Here is a 14,697-nt window from a genome sequence, read left to right as displayed (position 1 = left end):
TATTATGTTCGTTTGCTTTAATTGAGCATGTCAAAAAATACCAACGACAAAAAAACTGATTTAATTTACATATATTATTTAAAAATATAGCTATATCCTAGATTCTCTCAAGCACTGTACTCCTAAGTGTACATAGTAAAGGTACATAATGAATTATAATTAAAAGATGTTTTTATTATTTTTTTTATTTCAAGAACATTAATTTAAGGAGTTTTGTATAATTCTCATTAAGGATTTATATAAATCGTATGTATAGTGTATACCATATAACCGAAACCGCTAAGTGTTGTTGTTTTTACTTTTGTGTGGGAAGCCATTGCAGAAGTGTGGCGTTTTGCTTTAATCGATGTTGTTGTTATTAGTTTGTTTGTTTCAAAGGACTTTCATTGTAATTCAGAACTCTGTGTAAATGTGTGGTCGTATGTATGTGTGGGAGCGACAAATAGTAAAAGGTGAAGATACATTTACATACATATATTTGTTACATTTTATAATTTTTTTAGTACTTGCATTGCAATGAAAGCCCTCACCAGCCCATTTGAAGAAAATATTTACAAAAACAAAAGCAACATCTGTGCATGTAGTATGTTTTTTTTTGTTATTGCGTTCTTTTGAATGTGCAATATATGCAAAGCTAAAAACTAAAATTTACAAAAACAACAAATTCGAAAGTCGATCTCTTTAAAAATTGTTTTATTAAATTTAGTCTCTTAGATTTCTTTGCGCATCTACTGATACTGACACACACATACTGATTTTTTAACTTTCTAAACTCCACCAAAGACACTATCTACACATGTATATATGACTAAGTGTATATTTGTATGTTGTGTGCTATTTTTTTAATTTTTCCGTTCATATTTTTTCTCTTTTACATAAAATTTTATTTTTGTCTGTTATGACAATTGTGCTAACTTAAAATTTGGGTAACTTGTATGATTTCTGTGGTCCAAAACTCGTCGGCCTAATCGTTTGCATTTGTGGTTCGTCAATGTCTTGTTGTTGTCGCTCAATGCTTAGTAAAGCTCCTTTTGGCCACTCGCAGACGACTTGTGTGCTTGCTGTTGTTGCTGCGCGTCTACGCTGCGCTTACCCAGACGTGGGCCAAACCATAAGCCTGAAGTAGCGCTTGGGCCGGTAGCCTTGTTAAGCGCCTGCTGCAGCGCCATAATATGCGCCCACTTCCTCAGCTCCGCATCGGTGCGGCCGACCCGTGGGAAGGGGATCAAACTGGCGCGCTTCATTTCGCTTTTCGGAAATTCTACTGTTAATATAATGAAAACAAAAATCAACAAATCAATTAAAATTCTTGCAAAAGAGTACACACGCAAACATCAACGGAGACGAGCACATATTCCTGTCAAGCGGAAAGCGACAGACTCATTACAATGCTCGGTGAATCAACTTACCTTCGTAGTCCTCCAAGGAGGCGGGGTACATGATACTATCGCCGAGCGCTGAGATGTCAGCTTCATGCAAATTATTCACCAGATTCGGATCGCTGCGACCGACGCGCGGGAAGGCTATCAGCCCTGAAGGTCCACCGGCCGTGCGCCGATTTTTCTGCTCCAGCTCTGCAACGCATAACATTTCGTATATATTAGCCACTATTTGCTTTGTTTTTGTATTTAAATGCTAGATAAATAAATTTCAAAATTAGTGGGTGTACTTTGTTAGGATTCTCGTAGTCGTGCTTGCGTATTGGAAGATAAATAAATAAACAAAGATGTCCCAAATGATAGCTTTGTGCATGTGTGTATGTATCTCGATACAGTTGTAATTTTTGCATGGCAAACATCTTGTCACAAGCGGTGTATATTATTGTAGTAATCGGCGTAAAGGGAATGTTTAGAACATTGCCATAAATATCTGCGGTCTTAAAGACATTTGCGAACCTCATCTGTTGAACTGAAAATGTTTCATTTTAGCTCTATTGGGACACATGGGTTCCAGTCTGCAACATTACTTGTCAAAATATGAAAGAATATACTTAGGTATAGGGTGAGGAACATTTTTATTGACAGCTTGGTATTAGATTATAAGAACTTGACTTTGACGACAATATTCCCATTTCACGTACTTTAGTGAAGTAGTCCCTCAGTTTTTGAGATATCGATTTGAAATTTTGCCTACTTATATACTTATAAACCGCCGATATCAGGCCGTATAGGTTATTAGTACCATACAAACTGATCGGTCGACATCAGGTTCTTGTATGAAAGACTTTCTTATTTGACAATCTCCAATAAAAATGATGACAAACATATTATTTATACCCTTTATGCTATAAAATATGCACCAGTGAGCGGTATTATGGCTTTAGTTGAGGAATATTTTAATTTTTATAGGAAATATATAGTATATAGTATCAGAGTTGTGGACAAAAATCTATAGATTATGCTCAAGGAACACTGAGTAAACAGAATTACATTTACGGTGTCGCGAATTATTTGGTCACAGTTCCACTGTCATGGTTACTAGAGGTCGAGATTAGTACAATTCCAAAGTGGTCCTGCAGTTTTTAAGCAATACAATCGGTTTCTGTTGCTTCTAGAAAAAAACCATTCACTTTACATTTAAGAGGACGAAAAGAGAACTTTGAGAACACGTACCTTACACTTTACATAATATAATAACAACTGTAGCTCTGAGTTGTGTAAGTAAAATTTTGGAAAATATCTTTAGTGTTAAAGAAAGAAAACACTATCTGAGACTTGCGTCCTCAAGAGGAGTTGAAACAATAATGTCAAATAAGGAAAATGTCTATGAAGGATAACAGTACCATACATATACATATACAAGTGCGAGTATAATAAGGCTACGAACTTTCTGTTTTGTTTTGCAACTAGCTGATTCAACGAACTTCGTCACGCCTTAAAGACAATAAATGAAGTGATATATTTTAGCTATACTTACGTTATGATTTTAGTTAACAAAATATTATTTCTTTTTTATTTTTGTTTACACTGATTATTTTACCCATATTTTAATAGTCGTTATGCTATTTGAGACGCAGACTACTTCAACAAACCAGAGATCATCAAAAACGGCCCAGTCATCTTACAAATTGGTAACGATTTGTTTGCTTGTATGTAGATTACCCTTTTCAGATCTTTTTTGTTATACTGATACCTAGTAAGATCTTCCCTAATTCAGGTCCAAATAAAAGATCCTGATTTCAGTATCATTTGTGGGTAATGGATGAGTTCTAAAAAACAAAAGTTTGTCTTGTGTATATTCGTAAATTCTTTAAGGATATCAGCATGGATAAAGGTAAATTCGTGCGAATGCTCACTAAATTGTATTTCTATACATTTTTTTTTCATCCACTCGTCCTACTATAATTAATTTGTTCTGATCGTAATTGATTAAATTAGCTTCTGAGACATGTTTAGAAATAGCCTTAGAGACTTTAAAATTATGTTTGATCTTCTGTAAATTGACTAAAAAAGTAGTACTGACAGTTTCATTATGGAACTCAGCTCAGGTATGTCCACCTCTTGGAACTTTTGGTGGCTAAATAAAAATGAGTTAGATATTAAATACCATCGATTCATTATTTTTCAGTTCGCTAAAATTTTTGGCGCTTTCCTCTTGTCAAAAACTCAAAAAATTTACTTGTAAAGGCAACAACAAAATGAGTGAGTTGAGTTCGACCTCGTTAAAGTGTTTAACCGCTTTTTTAATTACTACCAAATTTTTTTCGCGACTTGAGACAAGTTTTAAAAAATGTTTGTCCAACAAATGCCCCTTATCACTGCGATCCCCTGCACCAAGTTACAGTTTTGTATCTTAATTAGTTGTTACACTTTATATTTTTTCGTTTATTGGCGTATTATGGGAGTGGCAGTGGTCCGATTACGCTCATCTGCAATACCAACCCCCCTTGGATGCCTAGGAATACGTGTGCTATGTTTCATCCAGATATCTGAATTTTTACTCAAGTTATCGCTTGCACGGACAGACGGACGGACAGACAGTCACTCGGATTTCAACTCTTCTCGCCAACCGGATCATTTATATGTATATATAATATATAACTCCATATCTATATCGATTAGTATTAGGTGATATAAACAACCGTTTAGTGAACAAAACTATTATACTCTGTGCAAGATTTTACGAGAGCATAAAAATAGTAATCTATTGATTCTAATAACTCGAAACCAAGGTTTATTTGAGGTAGGAATATAAATAATTACTATCAAAGTGAGAAAGTTTCACCATTCGTACTGACAGTCTGCTTGAACTATATAAGCTAGTTTGTTCTAATTGCTGTGCTTTAACGCTTTGAAATCAAAGATACATATTTTATATCTAATTATAACCTGTATGCATATATATGTATGTATCTATGTTGCTCTTTCCAATTTATTTAAATCAGCTTAACGGCCAAACCAGAAACCTAAATAAACGAGACTTATTCTGAACATACATAATATTTCCCAATGCCCTTATTTTGGTGTATGTTTTCACTGCTGCATTTATTTCGCAAAATATTGATTTATATTATATTTAACCACTTTTATATTTTCAAATGTGCTTTTGTGCTCGAAAGAAATTCTAAATTAATTGTAAACATTTATTAAAACTTACCAAATAAACTCCGTTGCTCGGATTCTAAAATCAATAGACAATAACAACAAAAAACGCTTATAAGTGTGCTAATACAGATAATTAATTTTTCTGAGCAAAGTGAAAATAGCAGCAGAAGCTGATCAATATATGCTTCTACGATATATGTAGTTCTATGTGTGTATGCGGGATGTTGTGTATGGGGAGGGAGGGCGCGCGTTTGAAATGATGCCACAAATTCTCGCAGCTGTCTCATTTGCAGCAATTTACCAAGCTTAACCTGATTGCTACAGGGAATCTATGCAAATTTAATGACCAACATTTCAGCACTAAATTTAAACAAATCACCAACATGTACAATATGAAGAGCAAGAACAACAAAAATATAGTTGAAATGGACTACACTTATGATGCTAATTTTAGTTGAGCCAGCAAAAGAAAGGAGGGTGCAAACGGCAATTGCCTCACAGCTCGTCGCTATATTGACACGCCACAAGAATAAAGTGCGCCGCTGTTGCTCATACGCATTGGCTTACCGTCGGCGCGTTTGTATTTTAAGTAACCTGCAGTGCGATTGATGTTTGCTAATGCCACTTTGATATGTATATATATGTTTTGCGAAAATGTTTGATTGCTTCATGTAAATTTGCGGAAAATCTCTTTGACTTTGACTATTTTTGAATTGTTGTTTCACAAGTGACAATTGTCGTCGGAGATATATTTTTCGAATGATGTTTTAGGTAGAAAAACGAGTTTATGGTGAACAATTGAAAAAAAAACTTAGCTTCGTTTTTTAATGTAAATTTTAATTTGCCTAAATTATTTCTTTGATGCTTTTAATGATTAAGTTGATGAGTTGACTTTAATAAGCATAATCTCTATATTTTACAATTATTTCAAACAGTTTTATAAAATGTATAGAGTATTAGCTTTTTTAACACTGTGACCAGATGTAGTCTGTATGAAAATATGATTCTATCAATCGCTAAATTATGTACATATGGAAACTATGATAATTTTCAATAATACAGAAAATAATATGCACTTCCAATATTAAGTTATATCATCATTTAATTTAGCTACAACAGTATTGACGATATTTCTGTTAATTAATTATATATTAAATTTTATCCAGGAAGGTTACGAATTATCAAACTTAAATATTTTGGACTAAAATTTAAATTTTCAATTTTGAATTGTGATTTTGCATTTTCAATTTAAAATTGTTCAATTTCAAACTTAATTTTTAATCCCAAAATCGGTATTGACAAATAAGGCATTGCTTAATTCGGACTAATCGAACATTTTATACCCTTCAACTTACTTTCAGGCGTTGGCAAAACTTTATACTCGTATTAACACTAAGGGGGGCTAAGGAAAATATTGATCCGATCTAACCCATATTTCCCATGGGGCATAGTATTATTAGGAAAGGATTTTTTGGAAAGTGAAAGAGTCAAATGTAATTTAAAAAATTGTTACATTGAAAGTAGGCGTGGTTGCTATGCGATTGGAATGTCAAAACAGTGTAATGTCCCAAATTGGTTTTAAATTGGTCGAGCAGATGCTGAGTGAAATATATGTTTTCACCTAAATATGGGTAGTGCCACGCCCATTTTCAAATTTTGATATGGGCTCCTATAACGCGTACTTGTACCATCACCTAAATAGGGGTATCATAACCGTTATTTGGGGAGTGGGCGGGGTTACAATCCGATTTCAACCATTTTTGCACTGTCGAAGTATATACTCAAAAGATTTATTCTGAGTAAGTTCCTTTGATTAAGGTTAAATGGTTTGGGAGACATGGACGTTAAACCTATTAGGGGGTGGGGCTCTGCCCACTTTTGAACAATTTTCCAACCACAAGTGAACTTCGCCACTGTAATCCTCTGCACCAAAGTTTGTGGTGCAAACCGGCCATCTGCAATACCAACCCTCATTTGGCGCCAAGGGACATATATGCCAAGATTCATCAGGATATCTAAATTTTACTAAAGTTACTACTTGCACGGACGGAAGGACAGACAGTCACACATATTTCAAATCGTCTCGTAATCCTGATCATTTATATATACATCTCGATTATTTTTTGGGGATACAAATAACCGTTAGGTGATCAAAACTTTTATACTCTGTAGCAACATGTTGCAAGGGTATGAAAAGAGCCACAAGCATTGAAATTCACAGCCAAGATGGCAGGGAAGGGCTTAAAAGGAGCCAGTGTACATAGGCGTGGCACCGCCCACTTTTAGGTGAAATCCTATATCTCAGGAACTACTTAACCAATTTCAACAAAATTTGGTGTGGTTCTTTCACTATACGGTATACAAATCAAATATCAATGACGTTATTAGGATGCAAAAATTTGCAGAAATAGTGTCCTCAAGGTATTTTAATGGGTATAAACGCCCGTCGATATAAATATAATTGTCGAAACCGAACTATAACTTTTCAAGGACCCAGACACCAAATATGTGGACACCAGTGCATATCGCTTATTTTTTACCGGACCTATTGGTCAGTCTATGAGTCTTTGTATTGAAATTCGAGAAGAATATTTGTGTGATTACAGCGTGCCGTTGTGCCAAAAATGGGTAAGATCGAGTCAATACTTCCCTTAGCCCCAAATACCTATTATAAATATTTTCAAACTTCCGGTTGACTTTATAATGCATCTATCGGTTAATATGTAAAATGTCTTAAGACAATTCCGAAAGAATCTCTTTCTAAAAATAGTGTATCTTCTTGCCTGCGAATGTAAATAATGGATGCAATACCATACTTCCTCCTTTTTATTAAAATATATGCGAAAATCGCATATACCACTTTACCTTGCGAGAGTATAAAATTTTCGGTTACACTCGAACTTAGACCTTTCTTACTTGTTTATTTTAAAATTAAATGGAATAACAAATATACAAAATTATTTTTCAAAAAAAAAAACTGGAATAAAAAGGGTTAAAAAACGATAGAAACACTAAATTAAAAGTAATTAAATGTAAAATACGGAAGCTTTTATTTTACAAAGATAACCGAAATGTAGACGAAGTACGCAGGTGCAAAATTCCTTTTTAAATTTTTAGTTATAAACATGGGATTAATATGTTTTTTTTATATTTAAATCCGGTAGTTAGGTCTAAAATTTTCATTTTTAATTTTTAATCCGGAATTTGGGATTAGAAATATGATAATTATTTAATACGATTTTCAGGATTACAAAATATTTTTTTTTATAAATGCTAATTCAATTGCCTTTTTAATGCATTTTTTACAACCCAGTTAGAGAGTTTATACAGACAAATGAATAACTCAATTGTATACAAGCAGCGGTAGCTATAGAGAATTTTGCAAAGAGCAGAATGACCGATGTATTATACAACAACTTATTACACTCTGCCAAGTGTTTCTCTCCATGAGATTTCATTTGTGATCAGAGATAATCATATTAACGCCATTAAAAATACAGTGAATTACTCCAAAATATCCATTTGAATAGAGTTTTTCAAAACCATAATTCATTGTTTGATTTTCTTTAAAGATTTAAAATGATAAGCCTAAATTACAATAAATTTTGTGGACAAAACTCTGGGGATTTAAAAGACTCTGCAGTGGTTTTGAAATATTATGTAATAGTAGCGAGACATTTTAGAAAAATATTCCAATACAGATCGACATAAATTCATTATACAAGTTAACTTAAAATGCATGATACTAAGATATCAATTTACTTATTTAATTATAGTTTTAAGGGATGCCGCTTGTTCCTGATGAATAATTATATTTTGTGAAAACGTTACATTGCTTGATTGTTTTATCTTTCTATATATTTCAATTCTCTTCCGAAAGCAGTTTTTCGTTTAATTATGTACGCCATGTTCGTCTGTCCGTCCGACCGTCTATCCGTCTATATATTGTATATGCAAACTAGTCCCTCACTGTTTGAGACATTTGTCACCGTTGCTCATTTGTCGGAACCGCCGATACCGGACCACTATAGCATGTAGTTGTCATATAAACTGATATAATAACTGATAAAGTTATTTTTATACTCCTTTATGCTATAAAAAAAGTACCGGGAAGGATATTCGTGCAGCTTCGGTGCAGCCGAATTTAACGTTTTTTTTCTTGTTTTTGTTTTTGTTTGTGCATGTTAAGCTCCCTTAGAAAAATTTGAATTGAATGTGGGACTTACATTTTTTGACCTATATCTTTAAAGCATATTTCTACGCTGAGGTGTAAATGTATATAAGTTTTAATTAAAATCTAATCGGGAATATGTTCAATTTGAATTCCCTACAGTTGAAACTATTAATTTAAAATATGCTTAAATACATTCCAATAAAAAGGTCAACAATTTTAAATTGAAATTAATTTCTTAGAAATATATTGCATCACCTTTATTATTTAAAAATATTGTTTATAAAATGTATAATGAAACAATATGTTAATTAGTTTAATGATAAAAAAACGCCAATTCTGAATAACTTCAAAAAAATATTTGATTTTAAAAGTGGTTTAATAGTATTTAAAAATTCTACTATCCATTAATTTGAATTGGAAAGTATTATTTGTCGATATGAATAGAGTTGAAAATCCTTCACGTAATTTTATTTCAATTATAATTTTAAAATGTAGAGACTCTATCTTAAATATGAAAAATATTGCATGCTATATATATTATAAATACTTCCACGATTATACAACACAATTTTAAAATAAATTATGATTTTTTAGAGATATGATTTTCAGGAAGATTAGATTGCAAAGCCAATATTAATAATTCCTTCTTCTACTGTTTACGAAAATTTTAAACAAAAACCTTGCAGAAGCAAATTTCTCAATAATTTCTAAATTTTATTTTAATTTTAACCCGAAAACTTTTGTACAACTTAAATAATAGTATACTAAAAAATAATAAATTTTGATCATCTGGCCATGCATGTCCAAATAAGCAGTTTTTTTGATTTTATATAGAACTGTCTTTAACTGAACTATCATTCCAACGCCAGCACTAAGTTTAATTTTACCCAATTAAAAATTTTGCAATATAATTTTCTTTTCTTTTCGTTTTTGTTTTTTTTGATTTTAAATAATATTTACTGTTGCAACATGTTGCTTCCGAGTATACCTATAGTTTTGTTCACTTAACGGTTGTTTGTATCACCTATAACTAGTCGAGATGTATTTATAAATAATCAGGATAACGAGGGTTGAAATCCGACTGACTGTACGTGTAAACGATAACTTGAGTAAAAATTGAGATATCTTGATAAAACTTCGTACACATATTCCTTGATTTTGCAAATGGGAGGAATCAGACCATTGCGAAGTCCACAAAAAGACATTACACCAAAACTTTTAAAATACCTTAACTAATTCGCAAATAAGATGCAAAACTGTAGCAAAAGACACCTGTGGGCAAACTTTTTTTAAATGGACGTGGTTTCGCCCTCTTAATGGTTTAATATACATATCTCAGGGGTGTGGCAGCGGCCACCTTAAGGTGAAATCGTATATCTCAAAAACTACTCGACCGATTTCCACCAAATTTGTTGTGTGAGATTACCCAAACATTCCTACTAGACACTGCAAATCGAATGAAAACCACCTAACCTAACTCACATATAACAAACTTTTAAATTCAGTCTGATTCTTTCACTTTACAGTATATAAATCAAACACCAATAAAGTTATCAGAATAAAACTTTGCATATATAGTGTCCTAAAGGTATTTCATCTTACGTCCAAAATTATCGAAATCGCACTATAACTTCTGCCAAAAATAAATTCTTGGTTACTTTAATAAACTCCTTACTTAGTCATAAGTATTGATGTGATCAGCCAATTAGGATTATTATTAATTCTACTTAATTTTATATACACAAAAGGCAAAATAGAAAGTGGATAGATATTTCAATCTAAATTGATCTTTTTTTTTTCCCCAACAATATTATTAAATTATATCGCTGAAGGTTTTCGGAGTATTACAGTTCCAAACATTATAAACTTTGTGCTGTGTCTTGCAAAATGTTCTTGATAGCTTAAATTAACAAATTAACTAGCTCTATTTTAAGTTTGATATTTTAAATCACTTCAATTGTTACTGTTGCTCGGACATTTCATTATTATATATTTAGGCGTTGCCAACATTTAGGACGAGCAACGAATAAGCAAGAATTACAATTTCAATGTTATTCCGTAAAAATGAAAGTTATGTGTTTTTCTATATTTTTTATCATATTTATATTTTTTGACAAAAACTTGTTTTTAAAACGAAACAAATATCCTTGAAATAGATGGCTACTTTGAAATATAAAATGTTGAAGACTATTACTTAGACTACAATTTTTAAGTTAAATAAATATTATTTTTTTAAACGATTAATTTAAATTTTTTATTTGTGCACTTTTTTCACACTCACACTTTTGTCATGCAATTTATTCGATAATTATGACAAACTTAAAGTCATGTTTTTTTATTATACCGTTAAGTATATTATTTCACAGCTTACGAGAGTTTGCGTTATCTTTTTATTTGGAAAACATTTTGAATATTTTGTTGCTTTTTTCCCACAATTAAATCTTTTCAAATTTCCACAAAAGTTTTGTGTCATTATCCGAGTAAAGTTCTTATCATTGGCAAATTTGAGAGTCCAATTGTTTCTTGTACACTTACCAGCGTCGGAAAATCCAGCTAAGGCCACAACAACAACTGTCGAACAAATGATAACATCCAAACAGTAGAAAGACTTCATTTTGATAAATCCTTTGTTGTGTGACAAAACCCGACAGCGATGAAAATAATCAAGGAAACAACCTTGAATTCCAAGTGTTGCAATTTTTTGTGAAAAAAAGAAAAACCAAAACAAAAAGATCGAAATATTTAAAAATAACCGTTGCTGATTTGCATACAAACAAAATGTGCAACAAACGAAAGAGCGATGCGAACTTTGTGACGGCAACGTGTTTGAAAGTCTCGGGATGCGACTGTTCTCCGTTTCGCCTCGCTGGTGAGGATTTGCAGGCGAGGGATGGCCGAGTGACTGATTCGAGTCACAAAAATGTCACAAATTCACACTTTTCGCTTGTTGCTTGGTTGTCTTTGGCGTACTTTGCCTTGCGACGCTCACTGAAATTATGCTTGATAACTGTTAAAACGCATGTCCTTTTATACGGAAAAGACAAAAGCCATCGCCGTTAGGCTAATAGCCAAGCGAAGCAACAACGCGTTATGATGTAGCAACATAGCCGCAAATACCTATGCCAACTTGCATGTGTGTGTATGGCAACATTGACACAAGCTACACGAACGCTAGGGATGACAGCACCATAAACAACATTGTCACCAATACCAAGACGTAGCAACGACGACAGGATATGTCAACTTTTCGACGCATTTGCGTGCAACACTCTTTATTTACATACACACATATACCATATGTTAATGAGCAATAGCACCAATACATTTTCATATGTACCATTACTGGGGAAATTTCCGATTGTTACTGTACATTTAGTGTTGTGGGCGTCCCTAAATGCTTTGTAGCACATGTACCTTAGTGGTTGCACATGTACGTGTGTGCACTGTCCTTACTCCGTTTTTTAAGCCGCATGAATGAAGCTGCATATCTAGACGTGCAACTGTAACAGCATCAGTCTAAAGCCTTATACCTACATATTAGTATAGGTTTTAGTCTATATCTCTCATATATCAAGTTTTGCTTTTGCCGCAATCAGCTGCTTACCACCAAATTTGTAGCAACATTTGTAACTGGTGATTGTGTTCAGGGATTTCGAGCAACATGTTGCTGAAGAGACTTATGCGTTTTTTTTGTATTAAAAATGTAAAAATGTGTCTATTTATGCCTTGATAGAAAGTATGTCTTACTACAATAACAAATACAAGAGAGACCGAAATAGATTAAATCCTAATACTGCAAGTAATTTCTTGTAAAGTACACCATTTTCACAAAAAAGTTAAGATTCTTTCAACTAACCTTTTGTGGATTATATTATGGAAGAGTGAGGCATATAATCTAGCCCTTAAGAGAGAGAGATACTAAGACAAATATTCTCTAAATAAGATATAGGAGATAAGGCTGCATTACCTAAAATTGACAGTTTTATTTGACGTATTCTAAAAGCTGGGATAAATAAAATTCTAGTATAATAACTCTAGCAAATTAGTTTCTTGCCCAATTCCAGCCGATTAATTAATTAAAACAATATGGTTGGGTCAAGAAAGGACAAAAGCCCAATATTTGGATTAATGGATCCGTAGATTTTTCTGCTCCTTCCATCGAGCGCTAAGATACGATATGGTTATGTTTTGCAGATAATATTAGGTAAAGTAAAAAGTTCATTCGGTTTTTTATTGATTTTTCAAAAGATGATAACTTTGTGTACATCCATGTGTCCGATTTAAGTCAAATATGCGCCGTTTTGTTCGTAAACTTGTTGCCAACGAGATGTCAACTTCATTATACCCCTCTCGTAGAAGACTGCGTCCCTATTGCCAAAAAACTCGGAGAGCCAATTTTCACAGGCCTCTCTTGAGGCCAACTTCTCACCATTAAGCGCGTTCGCCATGGACAGGAAAAGATGGCAATCACTTGGTGCCAGGTTCGGACTATAAGGTGGGTGCATTAGAAGCGAATCACCAAAGACGTGTGTGGCCTGGCGTTGTCCTGATGGAACACAATTCGGCCTCTGTTGATCAAAGATGGTCTCTTCTAGATGAGTGTTGCCTTCAAGCGGTCCAGTTGTTGGCAGTAGAGGGCCGAACTGAGCGTTTGGCCATAGGGGAGCAGCTCGCAGTAGATGATTCCTTGCCCATCCCACCAAACACACAGCAAAACCTTCCTGGCCGTCAATCAGGTCTTGGCCACCATCTGGGCCGCTTCCCCGAGCTTTGACCACGACCGTTTGCGCTCGATGTTGTCATAAGTGACCCATTTTTCATCGCCAGTCACAATCCGCTTCAGAAACGGGTCGATTTTGTTGCGATTCTGCAGCGATTTGCAGATGGAAATTCGGTCCATCATGTTTTTTGCGTTAGTTCGTGTGGCACCCAAACATCGAGCTTCTTTTTGAATCCAAGGTTATGCAAATGGTTCCAAACGGTTTTCTGGCTTATCTTTAGTTCCTCAGTAATTAAATAAGTGCTCACGTGACGGTCTGTTTCCACTATTTCCATGATTTTATCGCAATTTTCAACGACAGGCCTCCCGACGCGTGGTGCATCTTTGACATCGAAATTACCGGAACGGAACCTAGCAAACCACTTCTGTGCTACACGTTGGTTTACAGTATCGGGCCCATAAGCTAAATTAATTTTTTCAGCCGCTTTGGCTGCTTTGTCGCTTTGATCGAAGAAAAATTTTAAAATATAGCGAATTTTCTCTTTGCTGGTGTCCATATTTGACGAGCGCTCACAACGGACTGAGTCAATCAATCAAACAACTGTCAAAGACAAACTTTTAGCGCGAATAAACACGTTTTCATTCCCGTATAGTATGGCATGATGCGACATGTAACACTAGTACTATGGACAATAACGCCATCTCTTAGATAAAAACCGAACGAACTTTTTACTTGACCTAATATCTTTTGTTTTGCAGTTTTTAGCTTTAGCCTTAGACTTTCTCGTCTCAATATCTAGCAACTGGCAACAGGTTAGCCAAGTAACAATACTTGGAGGATGCATCTACTCTAGGATGCGACTGCAATGGACTTGCAGTTTTACCAGGAAAAACATTATATCATTTTAGATAATATACTTTCAATCACCCTGCTTTACTATTTAACAGCGAATTAGCCTGAACGGACTTGTAAAATACTTAAGGCACTTTATACAAGTACTCGTATATATGGGTTTTACGAGGGCTGCTATATAGCTGGCTGGCCTAGGCAACACTAAGTGTTGCCAGGTGCAATCTGACATTTCCATTGGAGAGTTTGACATTTTTTAGCATAACATCACTCAGAACTTTTTGTCATTTAATCGTGAATTGTTTTATTTACGGGTAATTAAAAAATTCATCTCGGCCAAAAAATGGAATTAACTCGTGAACATTTTCGTGCGATCATTTTTCACAACTTTCGAACTCGCTCAAAGACG

At 33.9% G+C, this 14,697-nt stretch overlaps 1 protein-coding gene across 5 annotated transcripts; it reads right to left on the bottom strand.

Moving 5' to 3' along the window:
* Positions 1–167: 167 nt before the first annotated feature.
* Capa (cardio acceleratory peptide capability) lies at positions 168–11,725 on the bottom strand. Of its 5 annotated transcripts, none has more exons than XM_036357928.2 (5): positions 11,689–11,706; positions 11,254–11,394; positions 4,597–4,620; positions 1,410–1,574; positions 168–1,261 (listed from the first exon to the last, which is right to left on the bottom strand). In XM_036357928.2, exons 2-5 carry the CDS (start codon positions 11,330–11,332, stop codon positions 1,017–1,019), a joined length of 513 nt encoding a protein of 170 aa, XP_036213821.2. In that variant the 5' UTR covers positions 11,333–11,394; positions 11,689–11,706; the 3' UTR covers positions 168–1,016. The 5 variants fall into 5 exon arrangements, with proteins under 5 accessions (XP_036213821.2, XP_036213819.2, XP_036213820.2 ...); XM_036357926.2 differs by having other exon boundaries at positions 576–1,264; positions 11,490–11,725; XM_036357927.2 differs by having other exon boundaries at positions 576–1,264; positions 11,527–11,725.
* Between the last annotated feature and the right edge of the window lie 2,972 nt (positions 11,726–14,697).

Source organism: Bactrocera oleae, chromosome 2 (genome assembly GCF_042242935.1).
Source record: "Bactrocera oleae isolate idBacOlea1 chromosome 2, idBacOlea1, whole genome shotgun sequence".
Classification (NCBI taxonomy): Eukaryota; Metazoa; Arthropoda; class Insecta; order Diptera; family Tephritidae; genus Bactrocera; species Bactrocera oleae.
This window is presented reverse-complemented; position numbering and strand designations above follow the sequence as displayed.

Bases quoted from the DNA above. Each gene is read 5' to 3' on its own strand.
- Capa (XM_036357926.2), bottom strand. From the start codon at position 11,332: ATGAAGTCTTTCTACTGTTTGGATGTTATCATTTGTTCGACAGTTGTT. The intron at 4,621-11,253 runs GTAAGTGTACAA...TATTGATTTTAG, and splicing joins AGCTGGATTTTCCGACGCTG to AATCCGAGCAACGGAGTTTA. The intron at 1,575-4,596 runs GTAAGTTTTAAT...TATGCGTTGCAG, and splicing joins CGAGCAACGGAGTTTATTTG to AGCTGGAGCAGAAAAATCGG.